At 46.4% G+C, this 23,546-nt stretch overlaps 1 protein-coding gene across 3 annotated transcripts in view; it reads right to left on the bottom strand.

The window, feature by feature from the left end:
* ATXN7L1 (ataxin 7 like 1) overlaps positions 1 to 23,546 on the bottom strand; it is a 234,773-nt gene that overhangs the window by 69,856 nt on the left and 141,371 nt on the right. For 2 of the 3 annotated variants that reach the window (XM_069765083.1, XM_069765084.1), the window contains exon 4: positions 4,033 to 4,252. In XM_069765083.1, the coding sequence (XP_069621184.1) occupies positions 4,033 to 4,252 (220 nt within the window). Of the gene's footprint in view, positions 1 to 4,032; positions 4,253 to 18,942; positions 19,119 to 23,546 lie in introns of those variants that run through there. The other variant, XM_069765085.1, reaches the window with a different exon arrangement.

Below are 23,546 nucleotides of genomic sequence, written 5' to 3'. Positions count from 1 at the left end.
TGAAAACATGACCCGTGGGGTCCGTGAGGACTGGAGTTTGGGAACCACTGATCTAGATGATTAACAAAGTGTGGGGGCTCCCTCTATAACCACATCAGCACCCTGAGATCATGATCATGTGGTCCTGATGTTTCCCATGGCAGTTCATGGACAAATAATGGTCTTAGAGTCTTCCAGCTATAGCAGCCTGTTCAGAAGTTACCTACATTTAGGAAATGTTCCTGTCATGCCACTTTGCATTAATTCCAGAAAAGCACCTGAAGGGTTAATGAAGTACTCAAAACCAATTTTGAATATGTTGAGGGGTGTGAATTTTAAAATGGTATCACTTTTGGGGGGTTTCCAATATATAGGATCCCAAAGTCACTTCAAAACCGAACAGGTCCCTAAAAAATAGGTTTTGTAAATTTCCTTGAAAAAATGAGATCCAAGAAGTATCGTTTCTCCTTGCGGAGAGTGACATGACAAGCATGTCGAGGTGAGGAGACTTAAAGCCGCAATGCTCCTCTGGGAAATATGCAAATTGCCTCTTCAGAGAGGAAGAGGACTAGAACTCTAGTGCCACCTATTGGAGGTAGCAATCCTAGCAGTCAATGTTGACCCTTTAACGAGCCTTGTCACATGACTTAGGATAATAGCCAAACCAGAATCTCAATTTGCAGACACTGTGTTTCGGGGTACTGCCCCTCGTCAGTGCAAAGTGGAGATCTGGTTTGGCTGATTGATAGGCGTCTGACCGGGATCCAAGAAGTATTGTTTCTCCTTGCGGAGAGTGACATGATAAGCATGTCGATGTGAGGAGACTTAAAGCCGCAAAGCTCCTCTGGGAAATATCCAAATTGTCTCTTCAGAGAGGAAGAGGACTAGAACGCTAGTGCCACCTATTGGAGGTTGACTGCTAGGATTGCTACCTCCAATAGGTGGCACTAGAGTTCTAGTCCTCTTCCTCTCTGAAGAGACAACTTGAAAAAATGAAAAATTACTTCTATATTTTTACACCTTCTAAAATGCTAATAAAATGAAATTTCATTTTACAAATGGTTAGGATATAAAGCAGACATAAGGAAAATGTTATTTATTAATGTTTTTGTGTGATATGACTATCTGGATTAAAGGGATAATCAGTTCGAAAATTGCAAATTTTTTATTTTTTTTATAAATAGATGCAAAACCCATCAACCTAAATTTATCATTCTCATAATGTATAATTTGTCACGAAAAGACAATCTTAACTCCTTAATGACCACAGCTTTTATCGATTTTGCGTTTTCATTTTTCGCTCCCCTCCTTCCCAGAGCCATAGCTTTTTTATTTTTCCGTCAATATGGCCATGTGAGGGCTTATTTTTATTTCACCATTGGTTTTAGCATGTCATGTACTAGATAAAGGGGAAAAAAATTCCAAGTGGGGTAAAATTGCAAAAAAAAAGTGCAATCCCACACTTGTTTTTTGTTTGGCTTTTTTGCTAGGTTCACTAAATACTAAAACTGACCTGCCATTATGATTCTCCAGGTCATTATGAGTTCATAGACACCTAACATGACTAGGTTATTTTCTATCTGAGTGATAAAAAGAATTCCAAACTTTGCTTAAAAAAAATAAATAAATTGCGCAATTTTCCAATACCGGCAGGGTCTCCATTTTTCGTGTTCTGGGGTTGGGTGAGGGCTTATTTTTTGCGTGCCGAGCTGACGTTTTTAATGATGGTGCAGATACGTTCTTTTGATCGCCCGTTATTGCATTTTAATGCAATGTTGCAGCGACCAAAAAAAATAAACTTAATTCTGGTGTTTTTAATTTTTTTCTTGCTATGCCGTTTAGCGATTAATCCTTTTTTTGTTGACATACAGTATCGGACGACTCTGAAAGCGGCGATACCAAATATGTGTATATTTGATTTTTTTATTGTTTTATTTTGAATGGGGCGAAAGGGGGGGGGTGATTAAATTTTTTTCATATTTTTTAAAACTTTTTTTTTTTTTTTTTTTTTTTTTACTTTTGCCATGCTTTAATAGCCTCCATGGGAGGCTAGAATCTGGCATAGCCTAATCGCCTCTGCTACATAGGAGCGATGCTCAGATCGCTCCTATGTAGTAGAATTGCTGCATTGCTATGAGCACCGACCACAGGGTGGCGCTCACAGCAATCAGTCATCAACAACCATGGAGGTCTTCAATAGACCTCTGGGTGTCATGCCGACGCATCGCTCACCCCCGATCACGTGACGGGGGTCAGTGATGCGCTCATTTCCGGCCCGATGGCCGGAAGCGCTAGTTAAATGTCACTGTCGCGTTTGACAGCGGCATTTAACTAGTTAATCGTGATTCCACCCGCCGCTATTGCAGGCACATGTCAGCTGTACAAAAGAGCTGACATGTCCCAGCTTTGATGCAGGCTCACCGCCGGAGCCCACATCAAAGCAGGGGATCTGACCTCGGACGTACTATCCCATCCAAGGTCAGAAAGGGGTTAAAACCAATGGGATATGTTCAAGCGTTCCAGGGTTATTACCAGATAAAGTGACACTGGTCAGATTTTTAAAAAGTGGCCCGGTCACAAAGGGGTTAATATGAGTACAAAGATAGAAGACTGCCATAACAACCTATCGGCACCCCACAATTGTGCTATGGGGGGTTACTGAGATGGCAATAAAGGCGACTAAGCACTTAGATGCAGATGCCACAGTGATTATTGACTATGGTATCTAAGGGATTAAACAACAGTGATCAGAGTTAAAGGGGAGTCAGATGACTTAACAGCGCAGAGATACATCCAATGTTCTATTCCAATGACCTGACATCTACAACCAATCACAGGCCTCAGCAAGTAAGTGACCAATCAGGATGTCATCCCTCCCAATCGTGGCACAGACCATTTGGGCATCCTGAGCTGGGCTAAAAGCGTTAAGACCACATGAGTACCGTATGTTGGTTTACTATTTTTTAAAAGCTAGATCAAAAACAGAAAAACAGAACTCCGAAAACCAGTGTGAACTTAGCCCAATTCCTTAGCGAAAACACAGCATTTAATCTGGACTTTCTAAATGTATTCCGGGTAGGGTGCATAAGAGATATGAATGAAAGAAATGAATGGCTTCTCAAACGGTTAATAGGTGTGCCTACAACTCCTCGATTTCCACAGAATAATGTAACTGAGAACTAAAGTGCATCTTGAAAGACTTGCGGTTTTATTGTTACACAACTGAAAAGTAAAAAGTAGAAATGCGATAAACATGTCCTTATACCATTTCACCCATTTAATGACCAGTAGACTTTGTTTTTGCTCTTTTGTTTTTGAGTTGCATAGTTCATTGAAATTTAAAAAAAACCTGAAATAATTCCAAGATTGGTGAAATGGTGTGCTAAATAACATGGCAATAGGATGTTCTGGGCTTTTATTGTATTATTTTATGGAAGTGTCGGGACAAAAAAACAGCAATTCTGGAATTTTATTCGGCATTTATATTTTGATAGGTGTGGGTGTTTTTTTTGTACAATTTTTTTTTTAATAATTTTTTTTTTGTTTATTCCAAATATTTCCTGCCCCTAAAATATTACTTGTTAGAGGAGTAAGTGACCACACCAGACATCAACCCCCTCCCAGGATGCTGATGGAGAGGTCACATGCTCTTGATTTATTTTTTAGGACAGAAGAGCTGTACAGTCTGTGTGGAAGATGTGCTTCCCCATAGTCCAAAGAGAAACTGAGCTCCAATGGGGACGGAGATGGTCATTTCTGTACAGTGCTGTGGAATATGAAGGCGCTATACGAGTAGGAAATTGCTATCATATATGTGTGATGGCCGCCATCAGTATAACTTTGGAGTGTTGGAGGAAACTGGAGTACCCGGAGAAAACCCATGAAAACACTGATAAGATACCAACTCCTTGCAGATGTTCTTGGATCCTAACACTGCAAAGCAACAGTGCCAACACCTGAGCCACTGTCCCGTTCACTGAACCCTTATACTGATTCCACCAAAATTCAGAAATGCAACCATCGTTATCACTCATCTTCATTTCTGTTACATACCATGGTTTGTCTCTTGACACCTTTGAAGAGAACACCGTGTGTTGCTTGTTGTTGGAGGTAAGTAGATTGTCTTTGGGCGCTTTGAATGGCTTTGAGTTACTGTTGACTGGGTTATGGCTGCTGATACACGATTTTGTTTTCATCTGTACAACTGATGCTCGTGTGTTGGAAGGAGAAGCCGGAGAGGGGGAAGGTTTGCACATTGAACCGTGTCTTCTTTCTAAAACATATGAGAATACAAAAATTATATATATATTTAAGTATATTACACAACCCAGAATCATCACAGAATCTGTCATTTTCACTTATTTACTCCAGGGTGTCTACCACAAGAAGTCATACAATATGAAGCAAAAGATTGACAAGTGCCAATAAAAGTAAATGAAAGATACACTCATAGTTCTGACCCCCACCGACTGTACATAAAGGCCATGATAATGCAAGCTTGGTAAATAGGTCAGATTTGTGTGGAATGGTTTTATTAAGTCATAAAAATGAAAAATTCTAAAGGTTCCTCCCGTCACTCTCGTATTAAGGCTGATCTACTATATGAAACTGCAGATATGTTCCGTTAGAAGGCAGGATAAAGTTCACCAAGCTGCTCGGAAATAGAAACTTACTGAAATATCTTGCAAGAAACCATAAAAATTAATTAGTAGCATACACAAAGTGAATGGCAAACTGCTACAGAACCAACCAATTTCTGCCTATTCTTTCCAGACCCTTTGTTTTATAACCATTTCTGTAAACAATAGACTAAATAACATTGAAACTTTTAGGGTATGTTCACACGTTCCTGATTTCCATCCTTTTTTTTTTTCAGGACTGTTTTTTAAAAAACTGCAGCTCTTGGCAGAAAACGCAGGTCCTTTTTTTGGTCCTTTTTTGATGCGTTTTTTGATGCAGTTTTCTAGCCAGAGTCTGTGTGTTTTCTAGGAATTTTTTTAGGGTTAAAATGGCTGAAAATACCCTAACGCTACCCCTAACCCTAACCCTACCCCTAACCCTATTCTAACCTTAGTGGGAAAAAAAAATAAATAAATTCTTTATTTTTTTATTGTCCCTACCTATGGGGGTGACAAAGAGGGGGGGGGGGGGGGGGGGGTCATTTACTATTTTTTTTATTTTGATCACTGAGATAGGTTATATCTCAGTGATCAACATGCACTTTGTAACAAATCTGCCGGCCGGCAGATTCGGCGGGCGCACTGCGCATGCGCCCGCCATTTTGCAAGATGGCGGCGCCCAGGGAGAAGACGGCCGGACGGACAACGGGACCGGGTAAGTATAAGGGGGGGAGATGGGGGGAGATGGGGGCACGGGGGGGGGGGGGCGTCGGAGCACGGGGGGGTGGCATCGGAGCATGGGGGGGGTGGGATTGGGGCACGGGGGGGCAGCCACACTGCAGCGGTTCTGCACCACAAACCGCAGTAAAACCCGCAGATATTTTTTTCATCTGCGGGTTTTACTGCGGCTTTCACCTCACAATGGAGGTCTATGGGTGCAGAACCGCTGCTGTTTTACAAAAAGAAGTGACATGGTACTTCTTTTTTACCGCAGCTAATCAGTGCGGTTTTTTTTTTTTCAATTCAGGACCATGTGCACAGTGGGTCCTGTTTTCCATAGGGTACAGTGTACTGTACCCTGCATGGAAAACAGCCGCGGAACCGCAGCGGCAAAACCGCTGCGTTTCCGCGGTAAAAAACGCACTGTGTGAACATGGCCTTAGATTATTTATTATTATTTATATAGCACCATTAATTCCATGGTGCTGTACATGAGACCGGGTTTCAACAAAATACAAATATCACTTACAGTAAACAAAACTAACAATGACAGACTGATATAGAGGGGCGAGGACCCTGCCCTTGCGGGCTTACATTCTACAGGATTATGGGGAAGGAGACAGTAGGTCGAGGGTTGCTATAGCTCCGATGGTGTTGAGGTGGTCATTACAAGTTGTAAGCTTCTTTGAAGAGATGGGTTTTCAGGTTCCAGTGGATAACTGGACGTGTTGGGGCACAGAATTCCATATGATGGGGGATACTCGGGAGAAGTCTTGGAGGCGATTGGGTGAGGAGCGAATAAGCGTGGAGCGAAGGAGGTCCGGAGATGAGGGAAGATATTGAGAGGTTAGTTCGGAAATATACGGAGGAGAAAGGTTATGGATGGCTTTGTAAGTCAGTATTCGTAGTTTAAACTGGATACGCTGAGTAATTGGGAGCCAGTGAAGGGACTTGCAAAGAGAGGAAGCAGGAGGGTAGCGAGGAGAGAAATTAGTCGGGCAGCAGAATTAAGGATGGACTGGAGTGGTGTGAGAGTGTTAGAGGGTAGGCCACAAAGGCCTCATAGATCATTGTTTTCTTTCTCTTACACTACGGTCTCTTTTTATCTAATGCTATACAACAGTAGAGAAAGGATAACACACAAGCAATAGTAAAAATACCGTATATACTCGTGTATAAGCAGAGATTTTCAGCACAATTTTTTGTGTTGAAAACGCCCCCCTCAGCTTATACACGAGTCAATTGTCCAGAACGCTGGCGGGGAAGGAGGAGCGGCATAGCAACGGCAGGAGCCGTCGGCTGTGGCACAGTGACAGCTGCAGCCGCCGGCTAACACAATGTGAGCCATGCATATAACCAGGGGAAGAGGGGGAGCTGAGCCATGCAGAACGGGGGAGATCAGCAATGCGGGGATGGGAGAACTGAGCAATGGGGGACTGGGGGAGCCATGCATACAACAGGGGGAGCCACACATACCAGGACAGGGGGAGCCACATACCAGAACAGGGGGAGCCACATACCAGAACAGGACGAGGGGAGCCACATACCAGAACAGGACGAGGGGAGCCCCATACCAGGACAGGGGGAGCCACATACTAGAACAGGGGGAGCCACATACCAGAACAGGGGGAGCCACATACCAGAACAGGGGGAGCCACATACCAAGACACGACGGGGAAAGTCACATACCAGGACAGGGGGAGCCACATACCAGAACAGGGGAGCCACATACCAGAACAGGGGGAGCCACATACCAGAACAGGGGGAGCCACATACCAGAACAGGGGGAGCCACATACCAGAACAGGGGGAGCCACATACCAGAACAGGACGAGGGGAGCCACATACCAGGACACGACGGGGGAAGCCACATACCAGGACAGGACGGGAGGCGCAACATACCAGCACAGGACGGAGGGCGCAACATACCAGTACAGGACGGGGGGAGCCACATACCAGGACAGGGGGAGCCACATACCAGGACAGGACAGGGGGAGCCAAGCATAGCAGGACAAGGAGTCACGCATCGCAGGACAGGACAGGGAGAGCGAATGACAGGACAGGACAGGGAGCGCCATGCATAGCAGGACAGGGAGAGCCACGCATAGCAGGACAGGGAGAGCCACGCATAGCAGGACAGGACAGGGGAAGCCACGCATAGCAGGACAGGGATGAGGGGGATAATGCATACCCGGCTTATACTTGAGTCAATAAGCTTACCCAGATTTCCATGGCAAAAGTAGGTGCCTCGGCTTATACTCGAGTATATACCGTAAATAAATAAACACAGACCTTTAGATTTTCTCCGTATTTTCTTCCAGTTCATATTGTATTATTTCTCTATTGGAAGAGATCCTTAAAATCTATATGAAAAACTGGGGAAGACACCTGGCAGACAGTAGCATTTTTCTGGCTACAACGTTATGCAGTAAAGGAAAATCCCTCCCTTTAGGAATAGAGATGACATGTTTGTTGCATTCCCTGTGAAGGAGCAGTCCCTACAAATCAAAAGTTGTTCCAGGGATAAAACTGGAACATTTAGAGACCTGCTTACAATCTGCATTAAACTTAAAGGGAACCTGTCACCCCCCAGGCGTTTGTAACTAAAAGAGCTCCTTGTGCAGCACTAATGCTGCATTTGGACAAGGTGGCTCTTTTAGTTATGCTCCTTGCACACGCTGAAATAAACACTTATAAAATGTGCCCCCTCATACCGTGAAATCACCAGGGCGGCGGGACTTTTCTTCCTAATCAGATGAAGCACAGCCGTCATTCATACCCCCTTGGTGCCGGGCGCCGCCTCCTCGGCGTTGCTAGTTTGTGTACCGGAGCCTGCGCTGTTATGTTATCCCTTGGCCATGCACAGTTAGTGCTGCCCGTCTTCTGACATAATTTGATGTCAGGCTGACTGCGCCTGTGCGGCCGCGCTGCCCGAGATCCCGGCCCGCAGTGTCTTCTGATTTATTCATACTGCGGGGCTGGGATTCATGGGCATCCGCAGTGCATATCTTCGCCTCTCACTCATCTCCCTCCGCCTTCGTCAGCTGATCCCTAATTGCCGTGGCATGCGATTAGGGATCAGCTAATGCCCATGAATCCCAGCCCCGCAGTATGAATAAATCAGAAGACACTGCGGGGCGGTACCTCAGGCAGCGCGGCCGCACAGGCGCAGTCAGCCTGACATCATATGATGTCAGAAGACGGGCAGCGCTAACGGCGCATGCCCAAGGGATAATATAACAGCGCAGGCTCCGGGACAGATTCAAACAACGCTGAGGAGGCGGCGCCTGGCGCCAGGGGGGTATGAATGACGGCTGTGCTGCGTCTGATTAGGAAGGAAAGTCCCGCCTCCCTGGCGATTTCACGATATGAGGGGGCACATTTTATAAGTGTTTATTTCAGCGTATGCAAGGAGAATAACAAAGAGCCACCTTGTTCAAATGCAGCATTAGTACTGCACAAGGAGCTCTTTTGGTTACAAACGCCTGGAGGGGGGGGGGGGGGTGACAGGTTTCCTTTAACTAAATATACTATAAACATCCAGACGTTATACACTGCAGTGACGTTCTAAAACATCACCATGTAGTAGAAAAGCTGCATCCAATGGTCAGACATAGCCAAAACCCCCACAGAGAAGGCAGAGATGGTTTACTACCGTGTCTGCCTTCCCAAACACTGAATGAACAATGCTAAACAAGCACTGTGTATACAATAATAGGAAGTACTGGCAGCGTTTCTCTTCCGGACCCATCAGCCATGTGATCCCCGGGTATGGGAAGGGAGCTGGAGCTGCGGGTTTATAGAAGACCCAGTAGGTTCTGCTATGCAACCAAAATGCTGAATTTCTCCCTTCACTGGAGCTAATTAACCAACCCAGTTACATTAAAAAGCAGGTGAAAAAGTATTTAAATATTGAAAGATCCCACAAAGGTCTTTTATGACCTTATGGTGGGTACAATATGTGAAATAAATTCATAATCAATAAATAAAAAGGAAGAAAGAAACAAAAAAAAAAAAAAGGTCACCGCCAGTCAAAAACGAAGTTCCTAACACCCCCTCATCAAAAAAAAAAAAAAAGTATCCGGCATATAAAAATGATTGTTACAGAAAGCGGAACAATTTTTAAAATGTATATTTTAGTGGTCCTTTGCGGTTATAAAAAAAATGTAAGCCACACATTCCCTTTAAATTTTCTACAACGTGGGCAAAAAAAAAAACAAGTATGAAAACAACAAATATTATGCCCAGTGTATCATGAAAAAAAAGATGCAAACATGAATTGAATATCTGCATTCATTTTTTTTTTTAAAGCTCTTTAAACCTAAGGTCCAAACAAATATCCCAGTCATGAACTGGTTAAAAAACAAAATTAGTATTTGGCAATTAAGAAACTGTCCACTGAGGCTTTTTCAGACTCATACTTCCTGCCCTTTCAAAGAGTTTATAGCAGAATTCTTATCATTAGAGGCCGAATTACATGGACAGGAAACACCGATCCACCAATCACAATAGGCCATGTCACAACAGCCCCTCCCTTCACAATAAGCTTTGCACATGCTCATTAGATGCTTCAATACCAAAAATAGGTGAAGAGTCTGTCCATTGTGGCTAATGTATGCCTGGATTTCCTGAAACAACACGAAGTTAAAACAAAAAATATTTTTAATAGAAATTATGATATCGAAAAAATGTCCAATTAAAAAATATGTTTAGCACAAAAACCTGATTTGAAGGGGTTTTTCCCCAAAGTCAGTTTTAAAGGTTGATACATTTAAGGTCCTGTACATGCGGAAAGAGACATAGTGAATCAGAAGAACTATACTATATTTCTAATTTGCCATTATGATTATTACACCTACTACATATTGGAATAGGATCTTGGAGGTGGGAATACCCCTTTAAGTCACTAATAATAACAATCATGCCATTTGTGTGTTACCAGGACTAATAGGCTTAATCACATGATCCATGGATTGGCTTTCTTTATTTCCAAGAATGAAATGTGATTGTTCTCTCTCGCAATATGGCGTTTTGCATGAGCGGTATTTTTAGTGCCACAAGCATTAGTCGGAATTGTAAATTTAAAGACGGAATAACCAAGTCACGTCCATGGCCATGGGAGGCTATTAGATTACTCAGATGCTGACTGCACAAACAATCCAAAGGGAAAGTGTTCAGCATAACAGCAAAAATCCCACAACATCACTGCTGGGCTCAGAGAGTCATTATAGGATTATTAAGTGATTATATATAACTGGAGAAATGCAACAAAGTAAGGATGAAAGTTACACGACAAGTCCGACTGGTCAGCTGACCACTGGAAAGAGCAGAGTATTTACCATCTCCATAATGTTACTAATTAGAAGGGAAAAAATAGACCAATAAAATGCAAAAAATGAAAGCCTATTGATAGGGCTTGTTCACAGAACGGTGTTATTGGCCTGAGTGTTATCTGTGAAAACAACAGACAGCACTCGAACCAATGTCATTCATGGGGCAGTGATACTGACAGTATTTATTTATTTAATGTATAAATATCACATATATTCAATACTTATTGCACTTCATTGTTGCAGATTTGTGACATATTTGTTCTGGATCACCAGCATATCTTGCAGTGATCACATACTTTAAGTTGGTTCTTTTTGTTTTGTTATTATACAGCAAACCCCATTTTTCCGGTGATGCAATATTATATTATTATTGCAGTATTTCTTTAACACATTCTTTTGGCATTTAGCGTCATGGGTTACTTTGTTCTTTGATTTTAATTGATTTTCATTTGTACATATATGTATTCAATATATTATACATTTTATGGTCACAGATTGGTGTGCTTATCCTTACGTTAATGCTTTTTACCCCTTGTTTTGTGACAAAATATGTGTGAAAAAAAAGAAAATCACAGCATGCACTAGTTTCTTCCGTAAATCGGATGAGACTCACCCATTCAAGTCTATTAGGTTATGAAAAAAATCAGATGTCATACAGAGTCCCAGAATAGCATCTGATTTTTACAGATACATTACAATTTTGTAACATAGAAAACTGTAAATGGTCCTGTAAGTAACAAAAGGGCACCTGTCAGCAGGTTTTCCATAAATAACGCCACCACCCATAAGCCCTCTCTTACAGCAGTCTAGTATACTGTATACATGCCCCCAATCCCCTATGCAAGGCACAAAAAAGACCTTTTATCATACTCACAGATGGAGCATCTGGTCCTATGGGCGACGCTGGTGTTGATCTGGCACCTCCGCTCTTAGGGTACCGTCACACATTGCCATTTCGATCGCTACGACGGTACGATTCGTGACGTTCCAGCGATATCGTTACGATATCGCTGTGTCTGACACGCAGCAGCGATCAGGGATCCTGCTGAGAATCGTACGTCGTAGCAGATCGTTTGGAACTTTCTTTCGTCGCTGGATCTCCCGCTGTCATCGCTAGATCGGTGTGTGTGACACCGATCTAGCGATGCGTTCGCTTGTAACCAGGGTAAACATCGGGTTACTAAGCGCAGGGCCGCGCTCAGTAACCCGATGTTTACCCTGGTTACCAGCGTAAATGTAAAAAAAACAAACAGTACATACTTACATTCCGGTGTCCGTCAGGTCCCTTGCCGTCTGCTTCCCGCACTCACTGACTGCCGGCCGTAAAGTGAAAGCAGAGCACAGCGGTGACGTCACCGCTGTGCTGTGCTTTCACTTTACGGCCGGCAGTCAGTGAGTGCGGGAAGCAGACGGCAAGGGACAGACACCGGAATGTAAGTATGTACTGTTTGTTTTTTTTACACTGGTAACCAGGGTAAACATCGGGTTACTAAGCGCGGTCCTGCGCTTAGTAACCCGATGTTTACCCTGGTTACCCGGGGACCTCGACATCGTTGGTCGCTGGAGAGCTGTCTGTGTGACAGCTCCCCAGCGACCACACTACGATTTACCTACGATCACGGCCAGGTCGTATCGCTGGTCGTGATCGTAGGTAAATCGTATAGTGTGATGGTACCCTTATGATCGCCGTCCTCCTTTCCTGCGGTGTGTGGATGAAGTTTCCTATGTCATCCACACAGTGTCTCCCAGTCCCACTCCTGCGCAGGCGTACTTCTCTCCATCAAGCTGAGGGCAGAGCAAAGCACTGGGGTGTGCATGTGCTGGAAAAGACCAAAGAATGCACTGGTAAAGCCAGCGCCTTGGGGCTGCCCTCGCCAAGGCAGCGAGAAGTGTGCCTGTGCAAGAGCGTGATGGGAGACACTGTGTGGATGATGCAGGACACGTCACAAGTACGAAGCCGGGAAGGAGGATGGTGATCACAAGAAGGGAGGAGATGCCGGATCAAGACCAGCGACGGGGATGTCTGAGTAGAATAAAAGGTCTTTTTTGTGCCTTGCATAGGAGATTGGGGACATACACACAGTATACCAGTACACTGTGACAGAGGGTTGGAGCACCGCTCCAGTCATGTTTTAAATGGAATTCCCCTGCCCCGTCTCATACTCACCTCCAGCTGCCTTCATCGGTTTTCAGTGTCGCTCCCGTTGGAAGTGACAAGTGAGAAAGAAAAATCATCCCACTTTTCTGGATGAAACTCTGAATGATATTTTTCGATAGGAAAATATTTAGAATTGACAGTCCTCAGTGGTTAATACCTTTTAATGGCTAACTGAAAAGATGGTAACAAATTGCAAGCTTTCGAGACTATACAGGTCTCTTCATCAGGCAAAGACTAAAACAAATTCTGAAGAATCACATATGTATGCACAACATAGAGAAAAAAGGAAAAACCATGGATAAGACAGGTGACATGAAGCAGAATTACCATGAGTGATAAACAGTTATGTCCATAAATATTGGGCCAGCTCTTAGATAAGGAATGTTTTATTGTCCTCTGATTAGGGTCTCCGTTGTGATGACCCCTCATAGTCTGAGGGGCAAGTTCCTTAGTTGATGTAAAAAGACATAAATCCATGCAACACATTCATTCCTGCAGTGAGACTGTCAAAGGTCGTCATCAGTTTATATTCCCAGACTCTTCTGTCTCTCTGAGATTTGAAGTTACCTTTTAACACAAGTAATTTCATGTCCATAATGTTATGATTTGACACAAAACCTATTTTTCTATAGGGTCATGTGAACCTGCCCATACATCATCATACAGGGTGACAAAAAAAGACTTAGGTCTCTCAAGGTCGGCCCATCTCCACCAGCGCTACACCCTCCATTACTAGATGACACCCACAATGTCACTCAGTGACCAGAGAGAAATACGGATCAGTTTTGGCATGAAAGAAATCAGAGCAGATACAGAAGCGGACAGGTCAGTAATCCCTACACCGTGCCAAACTGGTCCCTACACCGCGCCAAACTGGTCCCTACACCGTGCCAAACTGGTCCCTACACCGTGCCAAACTGGTCCCAAAACTGGTCCCTACACCGTGCCAAACTGGTCCCTACACCGTGCCAAACTGGTCCCTACACCGTGCCAAACTGGTCCCTACACCGCGCCAAACTGGTCCCTACACCGTGCCAAACTGGTCCCTACACCGTGCCAAACTGGTCCCAAAACTGGTCCCTAAACCGTGCCAAACTGGTCCCTACACCGTGCCAAACTGGTCCCTACACCGCGCCAAACTGGTCCCTACACCGTGCCAAACTGGTCCCTACACCGTGCCAAACTGGTCCCTACATCGTGCCAAACTGGTCCCAAAACTGGTCCCTACACTGCGCCAAACTGGTCCCTACACAATGCCAAACTGGTCCCTACACCGTGCCAAACTGGTCCCTACACCGTGCCAAACTGGTCCCTACATCGTGCCAAACTGGTCCCAAAACTGGTCCCTACACTGCGCCAAACTGGTCCCTACACAGCGCCAAACTGGTCCCTACACAATGCCAAACTGGTCCCTACACCGTGCCAAACTGGTCCCTACACCGTGCCAAACTGGTCCCTACACAGCGCCAAACTGGTCCCTACACAATGCCAAACTGGTCCCTACACCGTGCCAAACTGGTCCCTACACCGTGCCAAACTGGTCCCTACACCGTGCCAAACTGGTCCCTACACCGTGCCAAACTGGTCCCTACACCGTGCCAAACTGGTCCCTACACCGTGCCAAACTGGTCCCTACACCGTGCCAAACTGGTCCCTACACCGTGCCAAACTGGTCCCAAAACTGGTCCCTACACAGCGCCAAACTGGTCCCTACACCGTGCCAAACTGGTCCCAAAACTGGTCCCTACACAGCGCCAAACTGGTCCCTACACAATGCCAAACTGGTCCCTACACCGTGCCAAACTGGTCCCTACATCGTGCCAAACTGGTCCCAAAACTGGTCCCTACACAGCGCCAAACTGGTCCCTACACCGTGCCAAACTGGTCCCAAAACTGGTCCCTACACAGCGCCAAACTGGTCCCTACACAATGCCAAACTGGTCCCTACACCGTGCCAAACTGGTCCCTACATCGTGCCAAACTGGTCCCAAAACTGGTCCCTACACAGCGCCAAACTGGTCCCTACACAGTGCCAAACTGGTCCCTACACAATGCCAAACTGGTCCCTACACCGTGCCAAACTGGTCCCTACACCGTGCCAAACTGGTCCCTACATCGTGCCAAACTGGTCCCAAAACTGGTCCCTACACAGCGCCAAACTGGTCCCTACACCGTGCCAAACTGGTCCCAAAACTGGTCCCTACACCGTGCCAAACTGGTCCCTACACCGTGCCAAACTGGTCCCTACACCGTGCCAAACTGGTCCCTACACCGCGCCAAACTGGTCCCTACACCGTGCCAAACTGGTCCCTACACCGTGCCAAACTGGTCCCAAAACTGGTCCCTAAACCGTGCCAAACTGGTCCCTACACCGTGCCAAACTGGTCCCTACACCGCGCCAAACTGGTCCCTACACCGTGCCAAACTGGTCCCTACACCGTGCCAAACTGGTCCCTACATCGTGCCAAACTGGTCCCAAAACTGGTCCCTACACTGCGCCAAACTGGTCCCTACACAATGCCAAACTGGTCCCTACACCGTGCCAAACTGGTCCCTACACCGTGCCAAACTGGTCCCTACATCGTGCCAAACTGGTCCCAAAACTGGTCCCTACACTGCGCCAAACTGGTCCCTACACAGCGCCAAACTGGTCCCTACACAATGCCAAACTGGTCCCTACACCGTGCCAAACTGGTCCCTACACCGTGCCAAACTGGTCCCTACACAGCGCCAAACTGGTCCCTACACAATGCCAAACTGGTCCCTACACCGTGCCAAACTGGTCCCTACACCGTGCCAAACTGGTCCCTACACCGTGCCAAACTGGTCCCTACACCGTGCCAAACTGGTCCCTACACCGTGCCAAACTGGTCCCTACACCGTGCCAAACTGGTCCCTACACCGTGCCAAACTGGTCCCTACACCGTGCCAAACTGGTCCCTACACCGTGCCAAACTGGTCCCAAAACTGGTCCCTACACAGCGCCAAACTGGTCCCTACACCGTGCCAAACTGGTCCCAAAACTGGTCCCTACACAGCGCCAAACTGGTCCCTACACAATGCCAAACTGGTCCCTACACCGTGCCAAACTGGTCCCTACATCGTGCCAAACTGGTCCCAAAACTGGTCCCTACACAGCGCCAAACTGGTCCCTACACCGTGCCAAACTGGTCCCAAAACTGGTCCCTACACAGCGCCAAACTGGTCCCTACACAATGCCAAACTGGTCCCTACACCGTGCCAAACTGGTCCCAAAACTGGTCCCTACACAGCGCCAAACTGGTCCCTACACAGTGCCAAACTGGTCCCTACACAATGCCAAACTGGTCCCTACACCGTGCCAAACTGGTCCCTACACCGTGCCAAACTGGTCCCTACATCGTGCCAAACTGGTCCCAAAACTGGTCCCTACACAGCGCCAAACTGGTCCCTACACCGTGCCAAACTGGTCCCAAAACTGGTCCCTACACAGCGCCAAACTGGTCCCTACACAATGCCAAACTGGTCCCTACACCGTGCCAAACTGGTCCCTACATCGTGCCAAACTGGTCCCAAAACTGGTCCCTACACAGCGCCAAACTGGTCCCTACACAGTGCCAAACTGGTCCCTACACCGTGCCAAACTGGTCCCTACACCGTGCCAAACTGGTCCCTACATCGTGCCAAACTGGTCCCAAAACTGGTCCCTACACAGCGCCAAACTGGTCCCTACACCGTGCCAAACTGGTCCCAAAACTGGTCCCTACACAGCGCCAAACTGGTCCCTACACAATGCCAAACTGGTCCCTACACCGTGCCAAACTGGTCCCTACATCGTGCCAAACTGGTCCCAAAACTGGTCCCTACACAGCGCCAAACTGGTCCCTACACAGTGCCAAACTGGTCCCTACACAATGCCAAACTGGTCCCTACACCGTGCCAAACTGGTCCCTACACCGTGCCAAACTGGTCCCTACATCGTGCCAAACTGGTCCCAAAACTGGTCCCTACACAGCGCCAAACTGGTCCCTACACCGTGCCAAACTGGTCCCAAAACTGGTCCCTACACCGTGCCAAACTGGTCCCTACACCGTGCCAAACTGGTCCCTACACCGTGCCAAACTGGTCCCTACACCGCGCCAAACTGGTCCCTACACCGTGCCAAACTGGTCCCTACACCGTGCCAAACTGGTCCCAAAACTGGTCCCTAAACCGTGCCAAACTGGTCCCTACACCGTGCCAAACTGGTCCCTACACCGCGCCAAACTGGTCCCTACACCGTGCCAAACTGGTCCCTACACCGTGCCAAACTGGTCCCTACATCGTGCCAAACTGGTCCCAAAACTGGTCCCTACACTGCGCCAAACTGGTCCCTACACAATGCCAAACTGGTCCCTACACCGTGCCAAACTGGTCCCTACACCGTGCCAAACTGGTCCCTACATCGTGCCAAACTGGTCCCAAAACTGGTCCCTACACTGCGCCAAACTGGTCCCTACACAGCGCCAAACTGGTCCCTACACAATGCCAAACTGGTCCCTACACCGTGCCAAACTGGTCCCTACACCGTGCCAAACTGGTCCCTACACAGCGCCAAACTGGTCCCTACACAATGCCAAACTGGTCCCTACACCGTGCCAAACTGGTCCCTACACCGTGCCAAACTGGTCCCTACACCGTGCCAAACTGGTCCCTACACCGTGCCAAACTGGTCCCTACACCGTGCCAAACTGGTCCCTACACCGTGCCAAACTGGTCCCTACACCGTGCCAAACTGGTCCCTACACCGTGCCAAACTGGTCCCAAAACTGGTCCCTACACAGCGCCAAACTGGTCCCTACACCGTGCCAAACTGGTCCCAAAACTGGTCCCTACACAGCGCCAAACTGGTCCCTACACAATGCCAAACTGGTCCCTACACCGTGCCAAACTGGTCCCTACATCGTGCCAAACTGGTCCCAAAACTGGTCCCTACACAGCGCCAAACTGGTCCCTACACCGTGCCAAACTGGTCCCAAAACTGGTCCCTACACAGCGCCAAACTGGTCCCTACACAATGCCAAACTGGTCCCTACACCGTGCCAAACTGGTCCCTACATCGTGCCAAACTGGTCCCAAAACTGGTCCCTACACAGCGCCAAACTGGTCCCTACACAGTGCCAAACTGGTCCCTACACAATGCCAAACTGGTCCCTACACCGTGCCAAACTGGTCCCTACACCGTGCCAAACTGGTCCCTACACCGTGCCAAACTGGTCCCAAAACTGGTCCCTACACAGCGCCAAACTGGTCCCTACACCGTGCCAAACTGGTCCCAAAACTGGTCCCTACACAGCGCCAAACTGGTCCCTACACCGTGCCAAACTGGTCCCTACATCGTGCCAAACTGGTCCCAAAACTGGTCCCTACACAGCGCCAAACTGGTCCCTACACAGTGCCAAACTGGTCCCTACACAATGCCAAACTGGTCCCTACACCGTGCCAAACTGGTCCCTACACCGTGCCAAACTGGTCCCTACACCGTGCCAAACTGGTCCCTACATCGTGCCAAACTGGTCCCAAAACTGGTCCCTACACAGCGCCAAACTGGTCCCTACACAGTGCCAAACTGGTCTGGCAGTATAAAAATACAATTTGTTCCCTCATGTAACACGAGAAATGTGCCGTGTGGGGTTTAGTCCATGTTTACACTCACAGACATTACAGCAGCGCTAAATGCCAAGTTCTATAGATTTAACATTAGTAAAACCAAACCGAGGAAGCGGGTAACAAGGAAGTGCAGCAGCTCCAGCCGTGCCCAGGTATGAGCAGTGGCCTAGTGCTGGCACAGGAGCGGCACGGCGGCTCCCCGGTACCGGAGCTTGGGCTCCCTCAGCAGAGCAGCGCCACAACAATGCTGCGTGCAGGCCAGTACGGAGCCTGGGATCGTGTGCAGCAGCGCTGCCTCGCAGCAGGAAATTCACCAATGACGAGCGAGCGCCTCTCCCCGCTCCTTACACCATTACGTCGCTCTCTCGCACTCCTGCATTAGCAACTAACAATAAAAATAAAGGCCACATGGAGGCCCGTCCATAGGGACCGATCGCGAGGAGGACGCGAGCGAGGGGATTCTTCTATTTCACGGAGATCGATAAACAAAAATGAAAGCCACTTACAGCGAGAGGAAGGAAGAGGCGGCCAACAACTCTGATAGTAGCGCGACGCCTGTAAACACGCTGGACTTTGGGAAGCGCTGACACCGCCGCCGTCACACGGGCTCTGCGCCGTCCCGGAGCTGAGGGAAGACGGCGCTGACCGTGCGGCCCAGCTGTGCTGCCCACAGGCAACTTTCAGCTCTCACCAGCCGGGTACCAGAAGTTCAGAGCTGTGGAAGGATGCCAAGAACACGAGCGGGGTGAAAACTGCAGCTTCCTCCACCCACCAGGCGGCTAGAAGGCTGCTACATAGGTCCACTTCCCGGAGCTCCGGACAGCGGCCGTACCGCCGGCACAGGACAGGAAGCATGCTTCGTTATGTACACACATATACTATACCATATATATAGTCATTTGGTCACTTTGTCAGCTTTTCCTCTGACTGTTCCACTCCTGGTTTTGGCTTACAAATACTGAGGTAAAATACTGAGCATGGCGACGTCCACTGCAACGTTTTTTTGGTCCGGCCGAAAAAAAAACGCACACTGACGGAATCGGCCAAAAACACATGAAACGGAGATGTGAAACACTGAATCTGGCGCAAAGGTCTCTCTCTCTCCAGGAAGTCAAAAAATTCATGCGCACTAAAGAAGACCGGATCCATCAATTTATCGCAATTTGCAGCGGATCTGTTTTTTTTTTTTTTTTTTTACAAGTTAGCCATATTTAGCCTGAAAACAAAAAACGGATGTGTGAAACTAGCCTAAAGGGTCCAGATACTATTCTTGCACAGTGACAACAACTAATTAGTGGAGCTATAAAAAAAATTTGTTCTGATAAAGGCAAAAAAAAACAAACAGCAATTCTTTTTTCCTCTTGGCACACAAACACCACCTTGTTATATGAGCGTTCACAGTAGATTGTAAGCCTGTGAGCAGGGCCCTCACTCCACTGTCTCGCCTGGTACATGTCCCCGCTTAACTGGAAAGTGCTTTGGAATATGTTGGCACTATATAAAAGAAAAGAGATTTAATCTATCCAAGCTCCCAGGTTTGGGAAAACAATGTAACCCCTTTCTGACATTAGATGCACTAGCCCGTCGAGGTGGTATGGGCCCGTATGACCACTGACGGGATAGTACGTCTAACGCGATCAGCCACGCTCAAGGGAGGAGCGCGGCCGGGTGTCAGCTGACATCCAGCATGATGTGCCAGGAGCAGTCACGGACCGCTCCTGGCACATTAACCCCCAGAAGACTGCGATCAAATATGATCGCAGCATTCCGGCGGCATAGGGAAGCATCACGCAGGGAGTGGGCTCCCTGCGTGCTTCCCTGAGACCCTCAGAGCAACGCAATGTGATCGTGTTGCTCCGAGCATCTCCTCCATGCAGGCCCCGGATCCAAGATGGCCGCGGGGCTCCTTCTGGGTCCTGCAGGGAGGTGCCTTCCAAGCGCCTGATCAGAGCAGGCGCCGGGCAAGCCTCCTGCACTGCCTGTCAGATCGCTGATTTGACACAGTGCATTGCAAAGTGTCAGATCAGCGATCTGACATTTTACCATGATGTCCCACACTGGGACAAAGTAAAAAAAAAATATATATATATATTTTTACATGTGTACAAAAAAAAAACCTAAATAAATAAATAAAAAAATATATATTGTTCCAATAAATACATTTCTTTATGTAAATAAAAAAAACAAAAGTACACATATTTAGTATTGCCGCGTCCGTAACGACCCGACCTATAAAACTGTCCCACTAGTTAACCCCTTCAGTGAAATCCGTAAAAAAGAAAAAAAAAAATAGGCAAAAAACAATGCTTTATCATCACACCGCGGAACAAAAGGTGGAATAACACACGATCAAAAAGACGGATAGAAATAAACACTGCACCATCGAAAACATCATCTTGTCCCGCAAAAAACGAGCCGCCATACAGCGTCTTCAGCGAAAAAAAAAAGTTATAGCTCTCAGAATAAAGCGATGCAAAAATAATTATTTTTTCTATAAAATCGTTTTTATTGTATAAAATCGCCAAAACATAGAAAAAGATATAAATGAGGTATCGCTGTAATCGTACTGACCCGAAGAATAAAACTGCTTTATCCATTTTATCAAACGTGGAACGGTATAAACGCCTCCCCCAAAAGAAATTCATGAATAGCTGGTTTTTGGTCATTCTGCCTCACAAAAATCGGAATAAAAAGCGATCAGAAAATGTTACTAATAAAAACGTCAACTCGTCCCGCAAAAAACAAGACCTCACATGACTCTGTGGACCAAAATATGGAAAAATTATAGCTCTCAGAATGTGGTAGCACAAACAATATTTTTTGCAATAAAAAGCGTCTTTTAGTGTGTGACGGCTGCCAATCATAAAAATCCGCTAAAAAACCCGATATAAAAGTAAATAAAACCCCCATTCATCACCCCCTTAGTTAGGGAAAAATAATAAAATAAAATAAAAATATTTACTTCCATTTTCCCATTAGGGTTGGGGCTGTGTTGGGGCTAAAGTTAGGGTTGGGGCTAAAGTTGGTGTTAGGGTTTGGATTACATTCCGGTTGGGTTAGGGGTGTGTCAGGGGTGTGTTGGGGTTAGGATTAGGGTTAGGGGTGTGTTGGGGTTAGGGCTGTGTTGGGGTTGGGATTACGGGTGTGCTTGGGTTAGGGGTGTGGTTAGGGTTGGGATTAGGGTTAGGGGTGTGGTTAGGGTTGGGATTAGGCTTAGGGGTGTGTTGGAGTTAGAATTGGGAGGTTTCTTGAATGTGGTTTTGAGCATCTTGAGATGTGCAGTTTTTAGAATGGTGTCACACTTCGGTATTTTTTATCATATTAACCCCTCAAAGTGACTTCAAATGTGATGTGGTCCATAAAAAAAAAATGGTGTTGTAAAAATGAGAAATTGCTGGTCAACTTTTAACCCTCATAACTCCCTAACAAAAAAAATTTGTTTCCAAAATTGTGCTGATGTAAAGTAGACATGTGGGAAATGTTATTTATTAACTACTAGCTGAACAGCACGGCGTTGCCTGGGCATAGTAAATATCTGTGGTTAGTTATAGCACCTCACTTGTCTTATTTTCCCATCACGCCTCTCATTTTCCTAATCACATCTTTCATTTTCCCCCTCCCACCTCTCATTTTCTCCCTCACTCCTCTCATTCCCCCCTAACACTTGTCATTTCAATCTCACATCTGTCATTTTCTGATCACTCCACTATTTTTCCTCACTCCTCTCATTTTGCACTCACACCTTTTCATTTTCACCTCACACCTCTCATTTTCACCTCATCACCTCAGTATATACATGTTTGTCATCTCCCTTATATATAGTATACATCTGTATGTCATCTCCTGTATATAGTATATACCTGTATGTCATCTCCCCTGTATATAGTATATACCTGCTGTGTCTCATCTCCCCTATATATATAGTATATACCTGAATGTCATCTCCTCCTGTATATAGTATATACCTGTATGTCATCTCCTCCTGTATATAGTATATACCTGTGTCATCTCCCCTGTATATAGTATATATCTGTGTCATCTCCTCCTGTATATAGTATATACCTGCATGTCATCTTCTATATATAGCATATACCTGTATGTCATCTCCTCCTGTATATAGTATATACCTGTAGGTCATCTGCTCCTGTATATAGTATATACCTGTGTGTCATCTCCTCCTGTATATAGTATATACCTGTATGTCATCTCCTCCTGTATACAGTGGGGCAAAAAAGTATTTAGTCAGTCAGCAATAGTGCAAGTTCCACCACTTAAAAAGATGAGAGGCGTCTGTAATTTACATCATAGGTAGACCTCAACTATGGGAGACAAACTGAGAAAGAAAAATCCAGAAAATCACATTGTCTGTTTTTTTATCATTTTTTTGCATATTATGGTGGAAAATAAGTATTTGGTCAGAAACAAACAATCAAGATTTCTGGCTCTCACAGACCTGTAACTTCTTCTTTAAGAGTCTCCTCTTTCCTCCACTCATTACCTGTAGTAATGGCACCTGTTTAAACTTGTTATCAGTATAAAAAGACACCTGAGCACACCCTCAAACAGTCTAACTCCAAACTCCACTATGGTGAAGACCAAAGAGCTGTCAAAGGACACCTGAAACAAAATTGTAGCCCTGCACCAGGCTGGGAAGACTGAATCTGCAATAGCCAACCAGCTTGGAGTGAAGAAATCAACAGTGGGAGCAATAATTAGAAAATGGAAGACATACAAGACCACTGATAATCTCCCTCGATCTGGGGCTCCACGCAAAATCCCACCCCGTGGGGTCAGAATGATCACAAGAACGGTGAGCAAAAATCCCAGAACCACGCGGGGGGACCTAGTGAATGAACTGCAGAGAGCTGGGACCAATGTAACAAGGCCTACCATAAGTAACACACTACGCCACCATGGACTCAGATCCTGCAGTGCCAGACGTGTCCCACTGCTTAAGCCAGTACATGTCCGGGCCCATCTGAAGTTTGCTAGAGAGCATTTGGATGATCCAGAGGAGTTTTGGGAGAATGTCCTATGGTCTGATGAAACCAAACTGGAACTGTTTGGTAGAAACACAACTTGTCGTGTTTGGAGGAAAAAGAATACTGAG

The sequence above is a fragment of the Ranitomeya imitator genome, chromosome 4 (assembly GCF_032444005.1).
Source record: "Ranitomeya imitator isolate aRanImi1 chromosome 4, aRanImi1.pri, whole genome shotgun sequence".
NCBI lineage: Eukaryota > Metazoa > Chordata > Amphibia > Anura > Dendrobatidae > Ranitomeya > Ranitomeya imitator.
This window is presented reverse-complemented; position numbering and strand designations above follow the sequence as displayed.